The sequence below is a fragment of the Malus sylvestris genome, chromosome 13, assembly GCF_916048215.2.
Source record: "Malus sylvestris chromosome 13, drMalSylv7.2, whole genome shotgun sequence".
Lineage (NCBI taxonomy): Eukaryota > Viridiplantae > Streptophyta > Magnoliopsida > Rosales > Rosaceae > Malus > Malus sylvestris.
In genome coordinates this window covers 20417846-20441739 of record NC_062272.1, presented here as the reverse complement: position 1 = coordinate 20441739, position 23894 = coordinate 20417846, and the positions used below count along the sequence as shown (strand labels likewise).

The following is a 23894-nucleotide window of genomic DNA, read 5'->3' as shown; positions in this document are numbered from 1 at the left end:
TTATAATAAACTAGTGTAGCGAAATGTTTGTACCTAAACATATTATACTAACCTAGTATACTGAAATGTTTGTACCTAAATATATTGTAATGAATTAGTGACACATAAGAAAATATGCAAAAACATGTGTACCATAAATATTTTATGAAAATATTTTCTTATATAAGATACTTACCATAATGAGAATTAAAATTTATAATATTTTATGAAATTTAATTTATGAACACCATAAAATTATAAATAAAAAAGAGAGACATTTAATATGATGGCATTAAATAAAATCTAGGGACTAAAATCAATTTTTAATCTTGTATGAGACATGTTTCTAAACGTCATCTTATTTAAGGATTAAAATCTAGTTTTCTAAATATAATATTTCAATTAAGTCAGCATGAGTTCAAATCCCGTCAGATCCCTAATCAAATCTATCGTTTGAAAAACAAAATAGAGTTAAGTCATTATTTGTGACTTTGTGATAATTGCAAAGTGTAATTTTGTTGTTAGGTCTCAAATAAGGGAAAATGATCCTCTCTAGATCCTCTTTGTGGGGATTCGGAGGATCAATCAATTATGGCCGTTCATCATACATTGTATGATCAGAAATGATTTTAAATTTTAAATTTAAAGTTAAATATAAATAGTATCTAACGAAAACTGACTGCACAATATGCGATGAACAATTGTAATTGATGGATCCTCTGGATCCCCACAAAAAGGATTCGAAGAGGATCCTTTGTTTAAATAAGTATAAATGTAATTGTAGAATCAACATAAAACCGTACAAACTGGTCAAATCTATTTAATTTGAGCAGTTTAGTTTGAATTTTACACTTTAATATCGAAAACTAAAACTCTTAAACCATACAAATTTGACAAAATCTTTTTCTTTCTAAAAATTTCTCATTTTGAAAGAAATTATCTCAGTTATTATTCAATCCATCACATAAAGGTCGCCTTTAATTTATGTTAGAGAGTATAAAAATTTAGGGTAATTGTTTACGAAGGGAAATTATCAAACCATTCTAGTCACTAAACCAAATAGTTCACTTAAACGTACTAGTTTGATTCTATTATGCTACTCTCTAATCCTTAAACTGAACAAATCGATTTCATAATATTACATTGGTTAAGTGAGTGATTTGAAACTGAAATCGAACCAAATTTGGTGGGCCAAAGAAGATAAGTTGTTGTATTTAGGGTTGGTTAGACTAGGATTGAAAAGAATAAGTTGGGAATCTTGGGATATTGGTCTTGTTTGCGGTAAACAATTCAATTGGATAGGTTAGGATATGATTTATCTTTTTTTTTTTTTGAAGTTTTATTATTAAGAAGAGGGAGAAGAATTCGAAACTGTTACAATTATTTAGGAGAAGGGGAGTTTATTTAAAGAAAATGGAATTTTGAACTCGGAATGCATAGTAGAACTCAATACCCTATCCACTTGAATAGATGCAACGATCACCCCTGGCGACAGAACCAACAGCAACCCGCAATGTTACAACGTTCGCGACCAGCCCACTCACCAAAGTGCATAACTCCCATTGACGATCCATAACCTCACGACGTTATTTTGATGACCCTAAGACGTCAGGGATGCTCACAACGAGAGAGAGAACCTGCAACCAACAACGATCGTGACCCATAACGATGATCAAGCATCGACCCATAACGACGAACTGACCACACCACATCCCATGATGTGCAGTCTGGATAGTGCAAAACCCTGATCAAAGACAGAGAGGGGGAAATAGAGAGGTGGTGGGCAGTGGCGGAACTAGAATTTTTGGTGAGGAGGGGCCTCTCATAAAGGTTTTTTTATTTTTTATTTTTTAAACAGATGGTATTTACAAAGCTAATATGATATATATATATATATATATATATATATATATATATATATATCAAAATCAAATATTCAAAACAACATATGCACATATAATATTACATACTCACAAAAAATTATAATTATCCTTGACGAGTTTTTATATTTTAAAATCGTTTTATTATAACCCCGTTGCCTATACTATTCAACTCAATGAGATAAATAAAACTTTACGAACCATAAATCTCATGTAATATGTAGAATAAAAACAGCAACAATAGAGAAATAAAGAAATTTAAAACTTATTTGTTTAATAGATTTCAAATTTAGGATTATAAAATGTATGAGATATCAAAAAGAAAAGGGGATTTTTTTAATTTTCATAATTAAAATTGAATGTCTTCTATTTAAAGAAAGGCGAAATATTGCTTTGATTTTAAATGTTATTAATTTGTGTTAAGGAGATAGATAAAATATTAAAGCTAATTGGGAGATGGGGTTATGCTTGAAACTTGGAAAGCAGGACTTGAAGCAAAAGGATGCATAATTCCCTTTTATATATATATTTGTTTTAGAAAGCTAGGATAGGCCCAGGCAATCCCTGGTCCTTAACTCCCTCCGCTAGTGGTGGTGGGGTGATGAGAAGAAGACGATGTACTGATGGAGGAAACAACATCAAAATGGAGGTGTGAACGTGAGCCTTTGTGTTGGACTTGTACCGATGTCAAGCAATGAGTTACAAAACCCTTGTTACCATGGATTTGAATTTAAAATACATATTTCATCTGTAATGTTATTTAAAACTCATAGACATTTTGTTAGAACATTTCCAATGGGGCTTTATCTTCCATAAAACTGCTACATTTGAAACCCTAATGTGAAATTTCATCTCAATGAGCTAGAAAATGGGGCTAATATCCATCACTTAAGCTATCAACTTTTTTCCTTGGGCAGCAAATGTCACGCCCCGATCCTGACATATGTCTAGGATCGACGCGAGACACTAAACTATAGGGGGATGCCAAGAAATACAAACTGAAATATTGAACTAATAATAACAATAATCACATATGTTTAAGGAAAGTATAGGGGTAACCTAACACTCCAAGCTCCTTGAACTCTATCTGCTACCCCAAAGCTCCTTGTAACTATTTATACTTGCACAATGGCCCTACACCATGGGAATGCTGCACTGGGCAAACAACAACAAGGATAAGTCGCGAAGCTCGTGTGAGTGACAATAATTCTACGTATATGATACTATAAAAAAACCAACCATCGATTCGATTTATAAACATTAAATATAAAATCATATTTTATGAATCATAATCAAGTCACTAAAAACCCCTAATGGTCACCCAAACCTCCAACAGCTCGTCTGAAACAAATCACAAAAGCTCACAACCATAAACTCATACAACACAATGAAAAGTAGGGTTAGAGCGACACAGTTCGGCCGAAGCCTACATCTTTGAAGCTATCTCAATCCAAACTCAATCCGAAGAATCAACAAAGCAATTAATCGAGTTCTGAACTTCTCAACGGAACCATAATACCAAATGGGATTCCAGACCACTCAACGGAATCCAACCAAGATACAATTCCAGACCACTCAACGGAATCGTGGAGTAGAAGAGATTCCATACCTCTCTACGGAATCCGAGTGGATATGATTTCGGACCTCTCAACGGAATCGTGGAGTACAATGGATATCAGACCACTCAACGAAATCCAAGCTGGATACGATTCCGGACCACTCAACGGAATCTAGACGGAGTAGGGAACCGAACCATTCAATGGAACCCCAGTAGAAACTCAGTCTCGGATTGTTGGAAATTTGAGTTTGAGTAGAAATTTCTTTGTCCCACATTGACCATTCCCAAAAGCTTTCATTACTTTATAAGGATTTGTCCCTTATAGAAAGTAATTGGAGTAATAGGCATTGGAGAATAAAATTGGACTCACCCTTGGGGTTAGGCTTTGAGGTGCACTAATTAATTAGTAATTAATATATAATTATTATATTTAATATATATATTTAATTATCAAAAGATGGGCCTTGGGCCTCTTGGGTTTTGAAAATTAAATTCTTTAATTAATTATTTTTAATTAATTTCAAATTTAATTAATTTAATTTTTATGAAAAGACTCATCATTTCAGATGAAGTCTGAGAGTTCAGAAAGAACGCAGAACAAAGCACCCATTATGAGAAGATGCTTTCCAATAGATGCATCTCTTCTCCATACATGTTGCGAACAGGCTTAATCTCTCTACATATACATCCGTCTGCATGACATTTAGAATACAGAAAAACAAAAATCTCCTTCTATAATCCATAGCATTCTTACTGAGAGTACCACAAGGAAATTCGCTAGAAGTTAAGTTTTCCGGTGCTGGAATTCTAACTTAGATCGTTGAATCCTGGTGAAATAGACGTCTATAGAACTACAAGCACAGAGTAGGGACGAAATTCTGTTTCAAGGACATTGCGGTACGCAAGCCTCGATCTTCAAGTTGTTTGTTTTATATTTTTGTTTATTGATACTCTGTTTATTTTTATATTTGCATTTATTGTTTATTAGCATATATATTTTACTTTTATATTTGCATTTATTGTTTATTAGCATATATATTTAAATCACATATTGCTGACTTATATCCAACACGGATCACTCAATTGAACCGAGTGAAAGGTCAACAATCATAATGTACAACGGCTCAAAGAAACAAGACAAGGCACAAGTTACTCAATTTACAAAGGCTTAACGAAATGAAACAAAGCACAAGTACTAAATTTAGAACGAATCAACGAAGCGAAAAATGAAACAATATCGAAGCAAAAAATCCCCATCACAATGGGTTAATGATCCATTACTAGCCCTCATATTTCATCACAACATGCTAATCATACAAATCAAACCATATTTCAAATATACACTTCAAATCTCATTTCATAAACATAAATCGATGGCTAAGTATTAAAAATAACAATTTAATAGAAAACATATTTATAAAACCAAGTCATATCCACACAAGATAACAATTACGAAAACAAAGTAACCACCAATATCGCATATGTTAAAGTCACTCACCTGAAGCCCGCGCTACTACTCCTTAGCAAGAATATCAAGACGTCACGAACGATCGTCGTCTAGAATAAATATCAAAATACATCTCAGAGTTTTATCAATAGAATGCATAATCGTAGCTTGTGCACGTCATCTAGGACATTCTAGAATGATTTGGAACCAGTTGACCAAGTCAACCGTCGAGTCCACAATCCTAGCAATCCAATTAGGAAGATCCACACATCAGATTTTGGATCCATAACTTCCTAAGGTCCTCATTATGCTCATAGAATAACATACTAAAATTTCATTGCGATTCGACGGTCGGATCTCCGCCAATCGTAAATTCAAGTGGTGGTCAACATTTGATTTTACAAACTTAGAAGTAAGATCCATATGTCGGATTCCCAATCCATAAGTTGCTAATGTTCTCAAATATTACGAATAATATCCTATTAAAGTTTGGTGACGATCCAACGGTTGGATCATCAATTCATATAATAACCAAGTGGCATTCTCTATCAAAACTATAGTCATACGACAAGATTTCGTCAATCAGATGTCACATATGGAATCAGGGTATCCAAATTAGTTTAGGAATGGTAGGTGGGGTCTCAGCCCACGCGTTGTCGCACACGGCGACCGGTCACCCTAATTCGTCAGAAAATTTGACTTTTTCCAAAAATTACCAAATTTTACTAGAATGAAGATCTCAATGAGTATATCAAGTTTTATACATGTAGTCAAGTCCAATTTCGCTGGGAAAGGCCCCAAATTGTCTCGCACTTGTCGGAAACCCTAGAATGGGTGAGCTTCGATTCTCCTTCCTCGGTGTTCCGACGCCCCTACAACTGGTTGGGTCTTATTCTTGGGTCCAAGGGGAGTTGATTAAGGGTGGTGGTGGGTGGTGAGACTCACCGGAACAGTAGGATCGCTGTCAAAACTCCACCAGTCACCGGTACGATTTTACACGGTTTTGGACTTAAAAATCCTCAAATTTGGGCGAATAAGGTAGATGGGGAGTTATGGAAGAGGTTGCAGGTGGTGGATGTGTGAATTTCAATGGAAAAAAATGTCGAAAATCGCCAGTCAAACCGGGTTGGCCGCAGGTACACAGGTCGACGGAATAAAGGGGATATCCCTCTCTCTCCTCTCCTAATTGGTTGGCTCACTCTCACTAATTTCTGATTGGTCCTTATTTCCTTTAATTTGATTGGTCACTTGTCCTTGTAGCTGATTGGTCCCCCTATTTTTGCTTAAATTTGATTGGGCTTCTTCCTTGTGGGAGTTTAATGAATTTAAAATCTACAGTTTAGTAAAACGACTTCAAATGTCCGTAATTATACCGTTATAATCCGGACTTACAAACGGATTTCGCTTATGCCCTCGTGGTTTCGAGATATATTTGGAAACATTAATTGTGACCTCAAAAGGTTAACGAATTTTAAAGATTAATTACAAAAATTCAAATCCGATAACTATTCGATTTAATTCCTAAAATTAACGGAATTAAAATTAACTAATAAAGATAGTGTAAACGTGAAATACGGATTTAAATAACAAGATACGTAATTAATAGTGAAATTTCGGGGATGAGATTTCACAGAAAAACATTAGGCTACCTCTAGCCCAAAAAGCACTGGGTCCCATAAAAAAAGTAGCTACCATGTGAGCCAAATTTTGTCACTCTCCACCCACTTGCAAATACACTTATACTTTCGTTTTATTTTTATTTTTTAGTTTCTTTTTCTTTACATATTTTTATTCCAAAGGTCATCCTCCATTTTATCTGTATGTTTAATGCTTAAGACATAAAATGACATAAGATGCTCTACTAAAAGGGTTTACTTTTATTAATGTCTATATAAAAACACACTACATATTAAAATGACTTTAGGGGTGCATTTGTTTGGCCTCACTAACTCTCACTGGATTAGACTAGACTATCTATTAGTGACTAAGTTTAATGAGACTAAAAGGGACTCGCATGGACTACCTATTAGTGTAGTTCAATGTTTGTTACATAGTGGGACTAAGTTTAATGAGACTAAACGGGACTCGCATGGACTAATGGACTCGCTAGAAGTTCTTAGCGAGAGCCTCGATGGGGAGGGGACTGCTAAGACCACGTTCTTTCTCTGCACTCTTCCTCTAAGGCCATTTCCAACCGATCCGGCCAGAAGGCCAGAGGGCCGAAAATAGCCTGAAGTGACATGAAAACCATCTTCAACCGAGGGCTAGGCCAAAGGGCTCGTGGGCTCCATAGAGCCAAAAAGGAGAAAAGGGCCAACCAGCTGGCCCAAATGAGTCAGCCAGCTAACCTCGGGTCGGGCCATAAATTTGAAATGAACGGTTAGCTGACATTAGTTACCGTTGGATTTGAAATTTTTTTTTATTGGGCCATTTTTTTTTTAAAAATGTTTAATTATAGGCTGAGAAATGTATGATTAGTTCAATGTTGGGGTGTTCCTTTTATAAGACTGTTTGCTTGCTCAATTCTCTCCCACGACCGATGTGGGACTTTAACGCTTAAAGACAACGTTTTGCCGCGAGAGCTACTACTTGTGAATCATCTCTAGACTTGAACTAACATTTAGCATTATTTGGGGTTATATATACATATATTTGTGGATCATCTCGTGACTTGAACTAACATCAGTTGTTTACCTCTGAATATCATCCTACAATGGCGGATGATGATGATGATTTTAGACTTTAAATTTAAGTTGTAGTTTTTAAATTTAAGTTGTTGTAGTTTTTAAATTTAAGTTGTAATTTTTAAATTTAAATAGTAAATTATGTTTGGCCCTCGGTTGGAGATGGTTTTTTTTGTCACAAATGAAAGTCCTCCAAAGTTGTGATTAGAGCCTCCAGAAGTACGATTGAAGTTATTAAAGTTGCCTCTGTAATTTCGCTGATAGTTGCCATGAGAGTTATTGCCCTGAAAGTGACCTTTGCCACGATAGTGAGTGCCATGAGAATTGTGTGAAGCATAACCTTGTGGTGTAGGAAGAAGGGGTGTTTGAGGCTTAGAATATTGTGCTGTATAAGCTTGAAAGGGTTCAGAGACAGAAGAGGCAACAAACTTCTTTTTGCGATTCATAAACACCTCTTTGTTAATCAACAATCCATGTAATTCATCCAAAGAGGTGGACGAGATACAGAGCATAATCGAGTCAATGAATGACTCATAATCATCAGAAAGGCCTTGTAGTGTGATCACAATCATATCACTTTCAGAGACTGGAGCTCTTGTAGCCATGAATGCATCTGAAATGTTCTTGATGAGTTGAATGTACTTTGAAATAGGTAGATCGCCCTTCTGAATAAAATGAAGGATAGATCGAAGCTGATGGATGTGAGCGGATGTGACACCTTCGAAGTGTTGCTCAAAAGTGAGCCAAAGTTCACGAGATGATTTGACACCAACTGTGAAAGGGATAAGATATAATTTAGCCAAATAAGGATATTTTGATCCTTTTCATACCATAACTCAAAGTCTGGATTTGGAATTCCAGTGTTCTTGCTAGATTCATCAAGAACAAATGGCAAAGGACAAACCTCAAAGCCATCAACAATTCCTGTAAGCTTATATCGACGAAAAATCGGGGCAAATAATGCCTTCCAGATGAGGTAATTATCTCATTTGAGTTTTGTAGGAACCATACAACTTATATTCTGAATTGAAATTGAAGAAATTGAGGGAGAAGTAGGAACCGTAGCAAAATTAGGGTTCATCGGAGCGGAATTTAGGGTAAGAACTTCAGGATTCGCTAGAGATGAGGTCGACGATATGTTTGGCCTATGACCCTCTGGCCCCTTTGGTTGGAGATGATAAGAAATATGGCTCTGCACTATTCATTAAAATATTAATTTCTTGGAGGGCTATAGGGCTAAAACGAGCATTCTGGCGCTCATTCGGTTGGAGATGGCCTAAGTCCCAAACCCTTTTCCGTGCCTCTTTCGTCTTCCTTCTTTGCCCTATTCCACCTCTTTCTCCTCCGACAAGATCCACATACCTCCATCCTCTTCGATCGTCGTGGGCATAGATAACCCCTTTCTTGAACTACTCCGGGCAAAGGCCATTGACTTGTCGACGGACCCCTCGCTTGCTCGTCTTCCTCCTGCATGTCAAAATCCAAGGTCCGCTTGAATTGATTTCACATTTTAGGAATTAGCCCAATTAATGTAAGGGCTGCAATGAAGGAGTTGTTGTTCGTTCTATTTTTTTTAATGGAGTTTGGGTTGCGATGTTGGTTGTGGGTTGTGAAGGAGGAGTCGGTAGGAAGATACCAAAATTAGATTTTATAATTTAAAAAATTAATTATTTTTTAATTATCATATCTCTTAGTACGACACTGCATCAAACGCTTTACTAAGTTAGTCTAGCTTAATCTATTATACGCCAGTCCAACTTAGTCTCTGAAGTTAGTCTAGTTTGAGATAATTCGGTGCAACAAACGCATTAGAGACTTGAATCGAAAACATAAACAAACAATATACTTAAATTGCAAGGGCATTGCAATTTAGTTATGAGATGAAATGTTATCTTGTCTGATTTCAAAGGAATATACCAACGGATGAGATTGAAATAAGAGAATCTAATACAACAAATTGTGATAAGAGAACCTAATCCAACGATTCATAACTGATGAAATTTAATTTTGTTTAGTAAATAGCCCCTAATTAAAAGAAGTTCTTTTATAGATCATTAAAAATTCGTAAGTTCTAGGTTATATCCACCATTTTTCCACATACAAATCCCTTCACTAGGATGATCTAAGCATCTATTTTTGTCAACGTAGCGGCCTAGAAAATGCAAGAATATGGAGTGGGTCCTCCCACCTAGTTGAAAACCCGGGACTTTGGGGAAGAACTCAAACAAGTACCAAAATTCAACCCAGAAAACGTGGCTTACACATGAAATCCTTTTCAGTTGTAATTTTATTTTCATACCCCAAAACGAAAACATAGAAAAAGTTCAGTTTTTTCCACCCACGCCCACCATTTCCTTCTTTCTTTCTTCTATGGTTGCCTAAAACAGTTGGGCCATTTTTGTTGAAAAAAAAAGAAGAGGATTCGGAACCTAGTGTTGTGTGAGACGTGTGAGAAGTGTGAGACGTGTGACAGCATTAGTGGCGGTGGTGGTGGCTCTTGGTTGTCTCTGCTTTTCCATGTGCTTAGTTGGTTATTCTTTCACCTTTTAGAGCCGAAAACGGGAACGCAGCTAGTTGGAGAGAAGACGCTATCGCCACTAGTTGCTAATGTGTTGCAAAAAAGCTGCTTTTTTTATCAGTCCTTTTGGGTGTTTGCTAATCTGTGCGCATTTGATTTCTGTGCTGCTCGGTTCTCCTCGGATCCAATTCATCAGGTAAGAGAGAAAAATTGTTCTTCTAGTTTTTTTATTGTATATTTTATAAATTGGTTGAACTTTTTCTTGGAGTGTCAGGAGTCGGTCAATTATGTTGTATGGCCACTTGGTGACTTTTTTTTATTTTAATAATAGGCAACTTTGAGGCTTTAATTGTGATTTTTGTAATATTATTTTTAATTTCCTTTCTGGGTTTTGTTTGTATGGAGGTAAGATGTGTAAAGATTGAATCTTTCTTTAGTCTTCTGTCTTCTTCCTCCTCAGTTCTTAGAGAAAGTGTACTGTTCTGGGCAGAGATAAAGAGAAATTAAACTATGAACAGTTGCAAGTCAGGAGTTTAGTATTTTTGTTTTGATTGAATTAGAAGGTAAATTGTTGGGTTGGTGAGATTAGTAGGTGGTAATTTTTGCTTTTTGTATTTCCATATGAGGTGTTTCTTGCTTTTTTACTGTTTTGGATTAGGGAGAAAGTTGTGGGTGTTGATTGCATAACAAATAAATAAATAAAAATCTCCAAGCTTATTTTCTAAGATTGTGCTGGAGCCTTATGCTTCAAATTTCAGATTATGAAAACAATATCCCATCCCAAGCATGGTATTTGGCAACTTCCTTCAATTTCTGGATTTATTTCCAAAGTTTCTGAGTTGATGATAATTTGCTTGATATGCAGATATATTGGCTTTTGAAAAACTTCCGAATTTCCAATTGATTTCTTCTTACTTTTGCAAATTGATAGCTTATGCTTACCGCTTGTGTGTTTGTGTTCAGGTTTTCTTGTAAGATAAGACTTGGACCGAGAGCTGTTATATAGTGCGGTCCACCAACCAACCTATGTAATACAGTTCGAGGCAGGACATAGAGAAAGGTTTATCTGCCATTGATGTGTGCTATTTGATTGGGGTCGGCAGATGGATGATAAATTTGTAGATGCTCAGAAATACCACGCGGGACAAGAGGATTCATTGCATAGAGTGAGCGAGGAGCGGGAATTATCAGGAGAAGGTACTTTAAATTCGTCTGGCTCAAAATTGAAAAGGTTGGTCACTTGGTCAAATCCACAGCATGCACTAGTTTCAAATGTCAAGCGTTCGCAAATTAGTAAATGTTGCATTAAAGGTTCCTTGTTTCAAAGTGGTATCAGCTTTGACTGTAGGATTCCAAAGCATATACTGAGCTTAGATGAAAAATTTCGTCGTAAATGCATGGAATTGATTCATATTAGTGCATCCAAAGTAGCTCGATGTAATTCAGCTGTGAAATTGAGCTCTTCAAAGATCAGTGCTTTACACGAGCGCTTGAATGTTGCTGAAATTAGAAGTGGAGATACATGTAGTTCTGCTAGATTCGTGATTGAATGTCCATTGGAAGCTGGAGGTGGGAGTGTGGTAATAAGCCCTTCCGGACAGTGGATTGTAGGTAGAGTTATGGGGAGCAAGAGTATGACAAACATATTAAAGAGCCCTTTGTTTCACCAATTTGGGCCCTTAGGTGGCAATACAGACTTGAGAAGAATAGACTGCAATAATGACAAAGGCTCGATATGCTATGATTACACAGACTCACCTGGCAGATTTAGTTTCTCTTCGTCACCGATGCTAGAAAAGGAAAAACCAATTAAGGGAAGCCATAAAAATGAATTTGATGCCGGCCACAAAAGACTTGCTTCTATCTGCAGCACAAACTCAGCGTCATCTGATCAATCTTCTGCTGCTGCTCTCGCCACTGTCTCTCGGGGAATGCTTCAATGCACTTGGAAGGGAGGGAATCCTCATTTTGTTTTCTCCACGGATGAACAAAGGGAGGTCTATGTAGCCAACTTGTGGAAAGTCGAGTCTGAAGAGGATAAGACTCTGGACTATATATATTTGTTTCATTCAGGAAAGGGTGGGCAAAAGGACCATGAGATTCGTGATAGTGAGTCGCAACTTGTTGGTAAGATGAAAGTCAATAATTTGGTCTCCCTCTGCCCAAACAATTCAAAGATCATGGAGACTGAATTTGTTTTGTTTGGTGGTGGTATTGAGGTACAAGCTTCTAGCCATAACCTCAGGAAGAGCAAGGGGTTATCAAAAAAGGTGGTTGAGGCGTTCAGGACAACTCACTCATCCAAACAAAGAACCATCCCCAAATTGAGTGGACCGTGTTCCATAATTGAAAATCCTTCTCAGGAGCCATGCCTTGATACAGGCAACAATCAAGATGCTCTAGGTGTGCCCAGCTTGTTAGAGGATCATCTCCCTCCAAATTTCGAATTGGCTTCCATTGTTGTGAAAGACCATCTCCCTGATGATCGAAAGGAGGAAGCTGGAGGTTGGGGTTTGAAATTTCTGAAGAAAGTTGGGAATAAGAAAATCAGTAACTCTGTGGAGGCTTCAGTACCTATCAAATGTTGTTGTAATAATAGTGATTTCTCTACCAGTATGGATGTCCTAGTCCCAGCAGGAATTCACAGTGGGCCAAGGACCAGAAATGGTGGTCCTTCAAGTCTTACTGAAAGATGGAGATCTGGTGGACAGTGTGACTGTGGAGGTTGGGATCTGGGGTGCCCGCTCACAGTACTCAAAACCAAATCAAGCAAAGAAGACATTTTGCCTCAGTCTGACATTCAGGAGGAGTGCAAGTCATTCGAGTTAAATAGAATGGTACGCCAATCTCCTATCTCCTCACTTTCCCTTCCCCCCCCCCCCCCCCCCCTCCTTCTCTTTTTGTTTATTACAATGTGAGATAGATCATTTATTGAGCTAGTATTAAAATTGACTTCATCTGTTCATCCATATATGTTGATAATTTTTGTGAATCCGGTCTTTAATCTGATAAGTTACTTTTCCGGTTCTAGTTGTCTTTCAGTTTCTCATGATAGACCTAATAATTTGAAAAGGTAATGCAATTTGAGAAAATGATATTGTTTTGGGCATAAGATAGATCCTGCGATATTGTATTTTGACTTGAAAAAGAAGAATGAAATGCTTTTATGAAATACATGATGGGAACTGAAACTTGGTATTTACTATTTCCGTGTGATGCTATGCTATTGCTATCTATGGTCTCTTCGAAGCCACACCATGTTAGCTGATGGTGAAAAGATTTCCCGAACTTGTCACATACCAACATCTATTCATGCTATTTCTGTCCTACTTTTAACTTTTGAGCAACTATGTAATAATCTGAATTATGCACTAAGATGCTTATCCTTCATTTCAATTCTTCAGGGTTCAGAGCATGGTCCTCCTGCATGGAGGATGTTGAATGTCCATGATGGTTTGTATTTTGTTCATTTTCAACCATCTCTGTCAACTCTGCAGTCTTTCGCAATTGCAGTAGCGATTATCCATGCACAGAGTCCAGCCCTCCGACCCAAATGTACAGGCGTTTTAAGTACCAAAGTCCAGGGTTTGAAAATTATGTAGTTTTTATAACTTTTACTTTACACAGCAGTCGGTAATTTACAATACAGATGTATTTAGGATTGAGATGATTTCTATTAAGTTTTATGGTTTTCAGTTAGCGTGATATAGTGATATCAGACAGTTTTCTGATTCTAGGTTAGTTGGCATTGGTTGGGATTTAGTCCTTGGTTTTTAGGCCACAAATCCTTGTAATCTGCTCCTTTTTATTGAATGTACGAGGTTGTGATATTAATTGAAGTGATGGCAAATCATCTTGAAGCCAATCTCAACTGGGATTTAATTTTGAATTTTCATTTTCTATGTAACTGTGGTCTTAACATCCTTGCTCCGGTCGCCACTAGTTCGTTCAAGACCGTCTTCTTACATGGAATGCATCATTCTGGTGCTCACAAAGTAAGTTTCTTTCATCTTTCTTCCTTCTGGTGCTTGTTTTCGTCAGGACATGTTTTAGTCAAAGAGCTTGCATTTGATGTATCAGATTCTCATGTAAAACAGTTTTTTCACCCACTAGGTATGCATCATATACTCAAAACTAGTTGTCTCACTTTAAATGTAGAAAGTGATAGAGATTGAAACAAAAGAAATCTCATTAGCCCTCTTCAAAATCACGAGTTAAAAGCGAAAAACACGCCAATTGGCTCTAACTATGGACCAGGCCGCTCATGGTGATTTGGTTTGTAGTGTTATACATAGAAGCAGGTCAAGAATTCTGGATTGCTGTTATATGTCTGGATCGTTGATCAGCTATATGCGTTTAATTGTGGTTTATATTACCGACTAGAAATTTCAGTGAGACATTTTTTCCTCTACGGTTTTATAATATTATCGCTGAGAAAATCATTTTCTGCAGTACTAGTGAGAAGTCAGAAACAGGCATGATAGATTGTCATTGAACATAATCACTAACATTGTTTGGTGTGTTTTAGACCGGCAGCCAGCTGATGATCATCAGACGCTTCAATTCATTGATTCAACATTGTTCGTGAATTTTATGTTTGCCAAACAGATGTATTGGAATAACTGAAGCGGTGGTGCATTCGTAGAACTCCAAGTACTTTTCGAAGCGCTTCACTTTGTTTCGTTTTCAATTTTTGAAACAACGTGAAAGTGGTTCTTTTTCAAAGACAATCAAAAGTGGTTATTTTTTCCCAATGTCTTTTAAAAAAACGTAAGCTAACTACATTTCCTTTGGAAAAAGCAACCCCAAAGACCTAGGACCAACCGGTGGAAATGCTCTAATAGGGAAAGACCGGGATGTATATATAAGGTCTATTTCACCATGCTTGGTTGTTACGCAAAACTATTAGTAGATACAAGTTTTCTTAACAGTTTCTTTTTTTTTTGTTGGGCCATTCACTGTTTTGGACAAATGATATTTTTTTACACTAAAGGAAAGAGGGTTGAGTTTAGCCTCACAATAAACTAAAATGGAACGTTGAGTCCCCCTGCCACACACACTCGATGTCCTCTGCAGAACAAGGAGGAGGAGGAGAAATAAAACCTTCCCAAAAGCCCATTTCTAAGAGAGGCCACAACAATGTTCAAGAGGCCCACGGCATATCTGGTATTTTAACAAAAGAGTATGGACCGAATGGTAATCTGACAAAGTGTTACCCGGCAGAAAACCCTACGCCGCTCTCTCTCTATATATACATCTCCTAAACCCTAATCGCTCTCTCAGTCCCGTTTCCGCAGCAGCCAAGATGTCGAAGCGAGGTTAGTTCTTCGCCGCCTTCTCTCTTCCATTTTATGATAATCTCTCTTTGCTTAGTTTTCTGTTTGGTTCCTAGGAAAATCTAGTCGATGCATTCAATTCAACGATTTGTATTTGTTTGCCATTGATCAATTTTAACTTCGTAGTTGCTGGTTCTTGAGCTATCCTAGGAAAAATGAAATGTTTATTACTTCGATTGAACGTTTGCGATGTTGATTTCCGTGGATATGTATCGGATTGGTCATTGAAATGTTAAAAAATCCCAGTTTGGACTGATTGTGGGTAAGATTGCTCTAAGTGAAATTTTATATTTTCCTGTGTGGCGAAACATATGAATAGAAGATAGAAAATGTGGGTTTTTGATTATTTAGTATGATATGGTTCTGATGTTGATATTTTTGGTTAGGGCGTGGAGGGTCCGCTGGAAACAAGTTTAGGATGTCACTGGGTCTTCCAGTTGCAGCCACTGTGAACTGTGCCGATAACACCGGAGCTAAGAATCTTTACATCATTTCCGTGAAGGGGATCAAGGGTCGTTTGAACAGGTTGCCATCTGCTTGCGTTGGTGACATGGTCATGGCCACTGTCAAGAAGGGAAAGCCTGACCTCAGGAAGAAGGTCCTGCCTGCTGTCATTGTGAGGCAGCGCAAGCCATGGCGCCGAAAGGATGGTGTCTTCATGTACTTTGAAGGTGAATATTATTTTCTAAAGTAATTTCTCATAATGTTTCTGATTTTATTTTTCTTGCTGGTTTGTTCTGTTGTTGGATCAAGTGATAGAAAAATTTACTAGGGGTGCATACTATGTTTCTTTATCCGATCATAACAGTGGGTCTTGACATTGTGTTGCTGGTGATTATTCTTTGGATTTTACTGCATTTTAGAGCTCTTTGTTTGGTAGTTATTTATCATTAAGTGTTGTCTGAATTTGTTATAACTAATTTTAATTTTGATGACTAATACGCTATCAGAAACTGTAACTCCGGTGGAGTTCTGTGTGAAGATGATTTGATGCTTCCTATTACCAGTTACATCAATGATTACTGTCTGTCCAATATTTTTTGAGTGGATTCTCTTCTGTATGGAATCTTGTCTTACGCCATTCGATACATGTTTTTTATATTAGACATTTATTCTACCCTTGATGTTGCACCATTGTACGTTTGTGGTCACTTATTAAGTTGAAATGCATATTTAGGATGACCAGACACAAGTCAAGTGTCCTATTTATGTGGTGATTGATGCTGTTTCACTTCTGGAAAATTAATAGTGCCCATTGTTGCAGGTGTGCTTGCATTTATGCTCACATTTGCTCCATTTGGGCACTACATAATTTGATTAGGTATAGCGTAGTATGATTATCCTACATTTTGTATTGTGCGTGGGAATGTTTGTTTAGTTCCATTAATGTTTTAAAATATTAGATAACCAGACAGAAGTCAAGTATCCTCTTTAAACGGTGGCTGATACTGTTACACGTCTGGAAAATCGAAAGTGCCCATCGTTACAGGTGTACCTTGCTTTATGTGTTCACATCTGTTACATCTGGTCCCTACATATCTGTTTTGCCATTGAAATTGATTAATGTTTGTAGAACTTGACTGGTTATAGTTTAGTATGATTATCATACATATTGTGTGGGTGGCATTGTTTGTTTAGTCCCAAAAGCTTTTAATCATAGCTATAAGATAACCAGACAGAAGTCAAGTATCCTCTTTATTTGGTAGTTGATGCTGTTACACGTCTGGAAAATTGAAAGTGCCCATCGTTACAGGTGTACCTTGCTTTACATGCTCACATCTGTTACATCTGGTCCCTACATATCTGTTAATGTGAATGCACATTTTGTTAGCTTCTTCGTAGCTTTTTTAACTGCTGATAATGTTTATAAAACACGCTCGTGTGCATTTCATTGTCTACCACCGTGTCTTACTGAAACTGTTTGCTTTATCTGCAGATAATGCTGGTGTTATTGTGAATCCGAAGGGAGAAATGAAAGGTACATCCCAAATCATAAAGTTATAAAGTTCGTAACCCTTAGATAGGTTAATTTAGTCGCCTTTTCTTATCGGTTGCTCTTTGTGTTTGTTTAGGGTCTGCTATTACCGGTCCGATCGGAAAGGAGTGTGCTGATCTCTGGCCTAGGATTGCAAGTGCTGCTAATGCCATCGTCTGAATGTTGCTCTCTGGGCTTTTGAATAGGACAGATATATGATGAGTTGTGGTTGTTTTTGTTATTAGAAGGCAGGTTTTTCCTGAAATTTGACTAAATTTTGTTTCATCTTGTCGATGTGTTGTGCGAACTTAAGTGGATGTTGTTTTGTTCTAGATATTACTATTATGCTTAATTTTCGGAGTTTAGAAATTGCATTGTGGTCTTCGAAATTCTATTTAGTTTTCTGACAAAAATTGATTCCAGGACGTCTTTTATCTTTTTATGGGGGCTTAGAGGTCACTCTATACAAGGTCAAAAAACAGCCGTTAATTTTTTTATATTAAATAAAAGTAAGTGGGCAAAGAGGATTGAGTCCCGACTTAGGCTAGTGTATTAAAATAATAACCTTGCTAAATGTTAATAATTTCTTAAAATCGTTTAGGTCCAACCGAATATATAACTTAATACTTATTGAAATAAAAGAAATAGCACATGAAAATTTATATATTAAAGAACTTTTTAAGGCGATATTAGCTCCTCTAAGTAGGACTGTGCAAGACATGCATTATTATGGAGTAGAAATTTTTAGTTTGTACGGTTAGACAGTGAGGAACTCCACCTATGTAAGTTTATCTTACATTGCCGGTCCCAAGCCCGGATAAAGGAGGAGGGGGAGGGCGTCAGGTAGTCGACAGCCGGCACTCCACAGTTACGTCGAATCCTTATGACAATGAATCCAGAACGAAATTGCGCTAAAGCTAGGACGTCACCCGTAAGTGGCGCGCTGTGTGGCCCGAGCACAGTGATAAGTGAGCAAGGGTTGCTGTATCTCCATCGGCACCCGGATGCAGTGTTAAATGAGCAAGGGGGCCATAGAAACTTCTTTTCGAACAACTCCACTCAAAGTTGTTTGGGAGCATATGCTCCTATCAACTTTACACAGGACACACAAAAGAAGTACTTTGATCCTATTAGACGGGGGATGGTGAAGAAGCTAGGACAGAAGGGTAGAGTTCAAGAGAGTAGAATGCGTTTAGGAACGTGGAATATAGGAACCTTAACGGGAAAATCTATGGAAGTAGTGGAAGTTATGGTGAGGAGAAGGATAAATATTATGTGCCTACAAGAAACTAAGTGGGTTGGTCTTAAGGCAAATGATCTAGAAAACTCAGGGTTTAAGCTTTGGTATTCGGGCACAAATAGAACTAGAAACGGTGTTGGCATCATTGTGGACAAGACCTTGACACAAGATGTTGTAGATGTCAAGAGGGTAGGAGATAGAATCATGGCAATCAAGATTGTAATAGGACAAGAACTCATCAATGTGATTAGTGCGTACGCACCTCAAGTAGGGTTGGATACGAGTTCGAAGGAGAAATTTTGGGAAGACCTTGGAGACTTGGTGCAAGGAATTGCTCAGACGGAGAAGTTATTTATAGGAGGAGATTTAAATGGACACGTGGGCAGGGAGACAGGCAACTATGGAGGTTTTCATGGTGGCCATGGTTTTGGGGAGAGAAATGAGGATGGGGAAGCTATCTTGGATTTTGCAATGGCATATGATCTCTTCTTAGCCAACACCTTCTTTAAGAAGAGAGAAGAACATGTGATCACCTACAAGAGTGGGTCGTCAAAAACACAAATAGATTTTCTTCTCATGAGGAAAGGGGATCGTATAACTTGTAAGGATTGCAAAGTTATACCGGGGGAGAGCTTGGCTAATCAACATCGCTTGTTGGTGATGGATGTACATATCAAAAGAGTGAGAAAAAAGAACAAGACTTGGAAGTGCCCAAAGACTAGACGGTGGAATCTAAAAGGAGAAAAACAAGTCATTTTCAAAGAGCAAGTAATCACCCAGTGTGTGTGGGATAGAGAGGGGGAAGCTAGCCAAATGTGGGATTCCATGGCTAGCTGTATCCGAAAAGTAGCAAAAGAGGTATTAGGAGAGTCCAAAGGCTTTGCTCCACACCAAAAGGAATCTTGGTGGTGGAATGAGGAGGTACAAACAAAGGTGAAGGCTAAGAAGGAATGTTGTAAAGCCTTATACAAGGATATGACCGATGAAAATGGTGAAAGGTATAGAAGAGCGAAGCAAGAGGCGAAGAAAGCTGTGAGAGAAGCTAAGTTAGCGGCTTATGACGATATGTATAAGCGACTAGATACCAAAGAAGGAGAGTTGGATATCTATAAACTAGCTAGAGCAAGGGAAAAGAAGACAAGGGACCTAAACCAAGTGAGGTGCATCAAGGATGAGGATGGAAATGTTCTTGCTACAGAGAACGCGGTCAAAGACAGATGGAGAGGTTATTTTCATAATCTTTTCAATGAAGGACATGAAATGAGTACTCATTTAGGGGAGTTGAGTAACTCAGAAGAGTGTAGAAACTACTCCTTTTATCGTCGAATCAGGAAGGAAGAAGTGGTTGTAGCTTTGAAGAAGATGAAGCATAGAAAAGCAGTGGGCCCAGACGATATACCGATTGAAGTGTGGAAAGCCTTGGGAGAGACAGGTATAGCATGGCTCATTGACCTTTTCAATAGGATTTTGAAAACGAAGAAGATGCCAAACGAGTGGCGAAAGAGCACCTTGGTGCCTATTTACAAGAATAAGGGCGACGTACAAAATTGCATGAACTATAGGGGTATTAAGCTAATGAGTCATACAATGAAGCTCTGGGAAAGAGTCATTGAGCATAGATTGAGGCAAGAGACACGGGTTTCGGACAACCAATTCGGGTTCATGCCAGGGCGCTCAACCATGGGGGCAATCTATCTCTTACGAAGATTGATGGAAAGATATAGAGATGGGAAAAAGGATTTACACATGGTCTTTATAGATTTGGAAAAAGCGTATGATAGGGTCCCAAGAGACATTCTTTGGAGGATTTTAGAGAAGAAAGGAGTACGAGTAGCATATATCCAAGCTATAAAGGATATGTATGAAGGAGCAAAGACTGCCGTAAGAACTCATGAAGGACAAACCGAAAGCTTCCCCATAACTGTAGGATTACATCAAGGCTCATCCTTAAGTCCTTACCTTTTTGCGTTGGTAATGGATGAGTTAACAGGACATATTCAAGATGATATTCCTTGGTGTATGCTTTTCGCAGACGATATAGTGTTGATAGATGAAACTCAGGAAGGGGTAAATGCGAAGCTTAACCTTTGGAGAGAAGTGTTGGAATCTAAAGGTCTTCGCCTAAGCCGATCAAAGACATAATATATGGAGTGCAAATTCAGTGCAAATGGAGGTCAAAATAAGTTAGGGGTGAGGATCGGAGATCAGGAAATACCAAAGAGCGACCGTTTTCGCTACCTAGGATCTATCTTGCAAAAGAACGGAGAATTAGATGGAGACCTCAACCATAGAATACAAGCTGGATGGATGATGTGGAAGAGTGCATCCGGCGTGTTGTGTCATCGTCGTATGCCACTGAAGCTTAAGGGAAAATTTTATAGGACGGCAATAAGGCCGGCGATGCTGTATGGCACAGAATGTTGGGCGGTGAAGCACCAACACGTACACAAAATGGGTGTAGCGGAGATGAGGATGCTTCGTTGGATGTGTGGGCACACGAGAAAGGATAAGATTAGGAATGAGGATATCCGAGGTAAAGTAGGAGTAGCCGAAATTGAAGGAAAACTGAGTGAAAATCGGTTACGGTGGTTTGGACATGTGCAAAGAAGGCATACTGACGCTCCGGTTAGAAGATGCGACTACGGGACAGAGGTTCAGGGCCGAAAGGGTAGAGGAAGACCTAGGAAAACTCTGGAAGAGACTCTAAGAAAAGACTTAGAGTACTTGGATCTAACGGAGGACATGACACAGGATCGAGCACAATGGCGTTCTAAGATTCATATAGCCGACTCGACTCAGTGACTTGGATTTTTCAAGTCTCCAATCGAGAAGTTTTCCCCACTCGGGAAATTAAGGGAACACTACCTCAACCTACATGCTCCACTCACAAAGTTTCAACATACAAGCTTCAACAAAAGAAAAATTCAAAGAACTTAGTGAAGAAGGCTTTGGTGTATTTAACACAATACGTTGAAATGAAACAAAGCTTATTTATTGATATCTCTAAGAAGTTACAAATATGTACATATACACGAGTCAAAATAAACAAACAAGAGGGAGCCTTCCCAAAGGTTGCTTAGGAGAAGTTTCAACAGTCGGCAGAGCCCCAGAAAGAGAAGGCACCGGAGGGGGATCATTCGGAGCCTCAGTATTGGACAGCACCCTAGAAGGAGGAGGCATCAGAGGTTGATCATTTGGAGCTTCATTACGCGGTACAGCCCCAGAAGACGAAGGAAATAAATGCCTTTGGAACAAACCCACAAACCTCTGATGATCATGTAAAATCTGACCATCAGATTCCTTCATCTGGTCAAACTTCCTCTTCATGTTTGTAGCATAGTCATGAGCGAGCCGGTGCAACTGTTTATTCTCATGCTTGAGCCCTCTAATCTCCTGTTTGAGACTCATCACTTCAGCCGCCAATGATTCAACTTGGCAGGTTCGAGCAAATAGGCGTTGGGCCATATTAGACACAGAACCTGCACACTGAACATTGAGAGCCAGAGAATCCTTAACAGCCAACTCATCAGACCTTTTGGAAAGTAGTCTGTTATCTTTGGGAGTGAGAAGGTTCCTGGCCACCACCGTAGCGGTCATATCATTCTTCATCACGGAATCCCCAACGGTAAGAGGACCAGTAGGGGATAAGAAGGATGGGCGCCATATGTTGTCTGGAGAAGGCGTGGCTGCCTCTTCAACAAGGTTCAAGTCAAAACAACGGTCGGAGGGGCCAGACATTTTCAAAGGTGTTGAAGAGAAAAGAGGTCGGACAAATCAAGATCTTAGAAATGCAAGAAGGGAGCTTCTACTGGTGGAGATTCAAGTGTGCTTTGAAACTTAATACCAGCCTCTATAAGAATCTGCACTCGATGGAGCTTCAGAAATCGAAGAGGCGCCTGCTCAGAAATCGAAAAGGCGTTTGCTTTCTCAAAAGCTGGGCTGCTCAGAGACCACGAACGTCGATCTCAGGAATCGAAGAGGCGTTTGCTTTCTCAAAACCTGGGCTGCTCAAAGACCACGAAGGTCGATCGCAGAAATCGAAGAGGAGCTTGTTTTCTCAAAAGCTGGGCTGCTCAGAGACCACGAGGGCCGATCTCAGAAATCGAAGAGGCACCTGCTTTTTCAGCCTTGTCAGCACCTGTCACATGCACACTCAACTTTGCGGAAATTACGGGCATTCTGTCGAAGATTTCTAGTGAAGTAGAAAGCACGTGAATGTTACTGTTCAATCATTCACTTTCCACACGCAACATTAGCTCACGGGTACCACAGATAACTTTGCCAAAAATCTTTGACAAAGTTTAGACACGTGAAGCTTGCAGCTCCCATTACATCGCTATGACCAAGAAGGGTAAAATAATAGCAAAGAAACAGCACTAACAAAGTTTAGACACATAAATTCTGAAGGTCTAGCTACCATATTATTATCCACAAGGGTAAAGGAACAGGACCATTGCTGGATAATTGGAAAGTCCCTGTGGGTCAACCTCTGTGCTCTGTGGCAAGGTAGACTAGCAAACAGGCCTAACCTTTACTCACATTCGAGAAAACACTCCCAACAAGATTGCTTGCTTCAAGATCGAAGAGGCACCGTCCTCCGAACCTCGAGAGCCAGACTCCCAACATGATTACTTTCTCAAAAAGTGACGAGACACCGCTCTCTGAATCTCGAGAGCCAAACTCCTAGCAGGATTGCTTTCTCAAAAATCGAAGAGGCACCGTTCTCCGAATCTCGAGAGACAGATCCCCGACATGATTGCTTGTTCGAAAACCGAAGAGGCGCCGCTTTCTCAACTTCGAGAGCCCCTTAGATAAAGCTTGTTTGTAATCCTCACACCGCTTTCTCAACTTCGAGAGCCAGATCTCCTTGGATAAATCTTATCTGTAATATTCACACGTAATATCAGCTTTCCAGATACCACAGACCACTTTTTCAAAGTGCTCTGACAGAGTTAAAACACGTGATGCTGGCAGCTCCCACTACCGTGCTATGACCAAGCAGGGTAAAAGAATAGTATTACTCCTTGTTAGGGAGACTCCTATATATGTCGACCTCCATCCTCAACGGACAGGCAGACCTGCAAAAATGCTCAACCCTTCCTCATATCTGAGAGGGCACTCCCAACGAAGCCTCTCGAAATACTCAGCTTTCTTTCCCCCTCCCCCCGAGAATACCTCTGCAAACAAGCTACACTAGAGCAAGAATATCTCATATTATCAGGGTTAAAAGCAAGAGTATCCCATATCATGCTTTTTCCCTGTCTTTTCCTTTGGCCT

The 23894-nt window shown here is 38.7% G+C and overlaps 2 protein-coding genes across 4 annotated transcripts; both read left to right on the top strand.

Annotated features, from left to right (window-relative positions):
* Nucleotides 1–9771: 9771 nt before the first annotated feature.
* Nucleotides 9772–13931, top strand: LOC126597652 (uncharacterized). Of its 3 annotated transcripts, none has more exons than XM_050264465.1 (3): nt 9772–10262; nt 11030–12903; nt 13471–13931. In XM_050264465.1, the coding sequence occupies exons 2-3, from the start codon at nt 11170–11172 to the stop codon at nt 13666–13668; spliced, it is 1932 nt and encodes a 643-aa protein (XP_050120422.1). In that variant the 5' UTR covers nt 9772–10262; nt 11030–11169; the 3' UTR covers nt 13669–13931. The 3 variants fall into 3 exon arrangements, with proteins under 3 accessions (XP_050120422.1, XP_050120423.1, XP_050120424.1); XM_050264466.1 differs by lacking the exon at nt 9772–10262 and adding an exon at nt 10364–10629; XM_050264467.1 differs by lacking the exon at nt 9772–10262 and adding an exon at nt 10718–10855.
* A 1303-nt stretch (nt 13932–15234) lies between these two features.
* On the top strand, nt 15235–17746 carry LOC126597662 (60S ribosomal protein L23). The gene is made up of 4 exons (XM_050264476.1): nt 15235–15384; nt 15789–16073; nt 17339–17380; nt 17475–17746. The coding sequence occupies exons 1-4, from the start codon at nt 15372–15374 to the stop codon at nt 17555–17557; spliced, it is 423 nt and encodes a 140-aa protein (XP_050120433.1). The 5' UTR covers nt 15235–15371; the 3' UTR covers nt 17558–17746.
* Nucleotides 17747–23894: the final 6148 nt, after the last annotated feature.

Bases quoted from the DNA above. Each gene is read 5' to 3' on its own strand.
- LOC126597652 (XM_050264465.1), top strand. From the start codon at position 11,170: ATGGATGATAAATTTGTAGATGCTCAGAAATACCACGCGGGACAAGAG. The intron at 12,904-13,470 runs GTACGCCAATCT...TCAATTCTTCAG, and splicing joins CATTCGAGTTAAATAGAATG to GGTTCAGAGCATGGTCCTCC.
- LOC126597662 (XM_050264476.1), top strand. The intron at 16,074-17,338 runs GTGAATATTATT...CTTTATCTGCAG, and splicing joins TGTCTTCATGTACTTTGAAG to ATAATGCTGGTGTTATTGTG. The intron at 17,381-17,474 runs GTACATCCCAAA...GTGTTTGTTTAG, and splicing joins TCCGAAGGGAGAAATGAAAG to GGTCTGCTATTACCGGTCCG.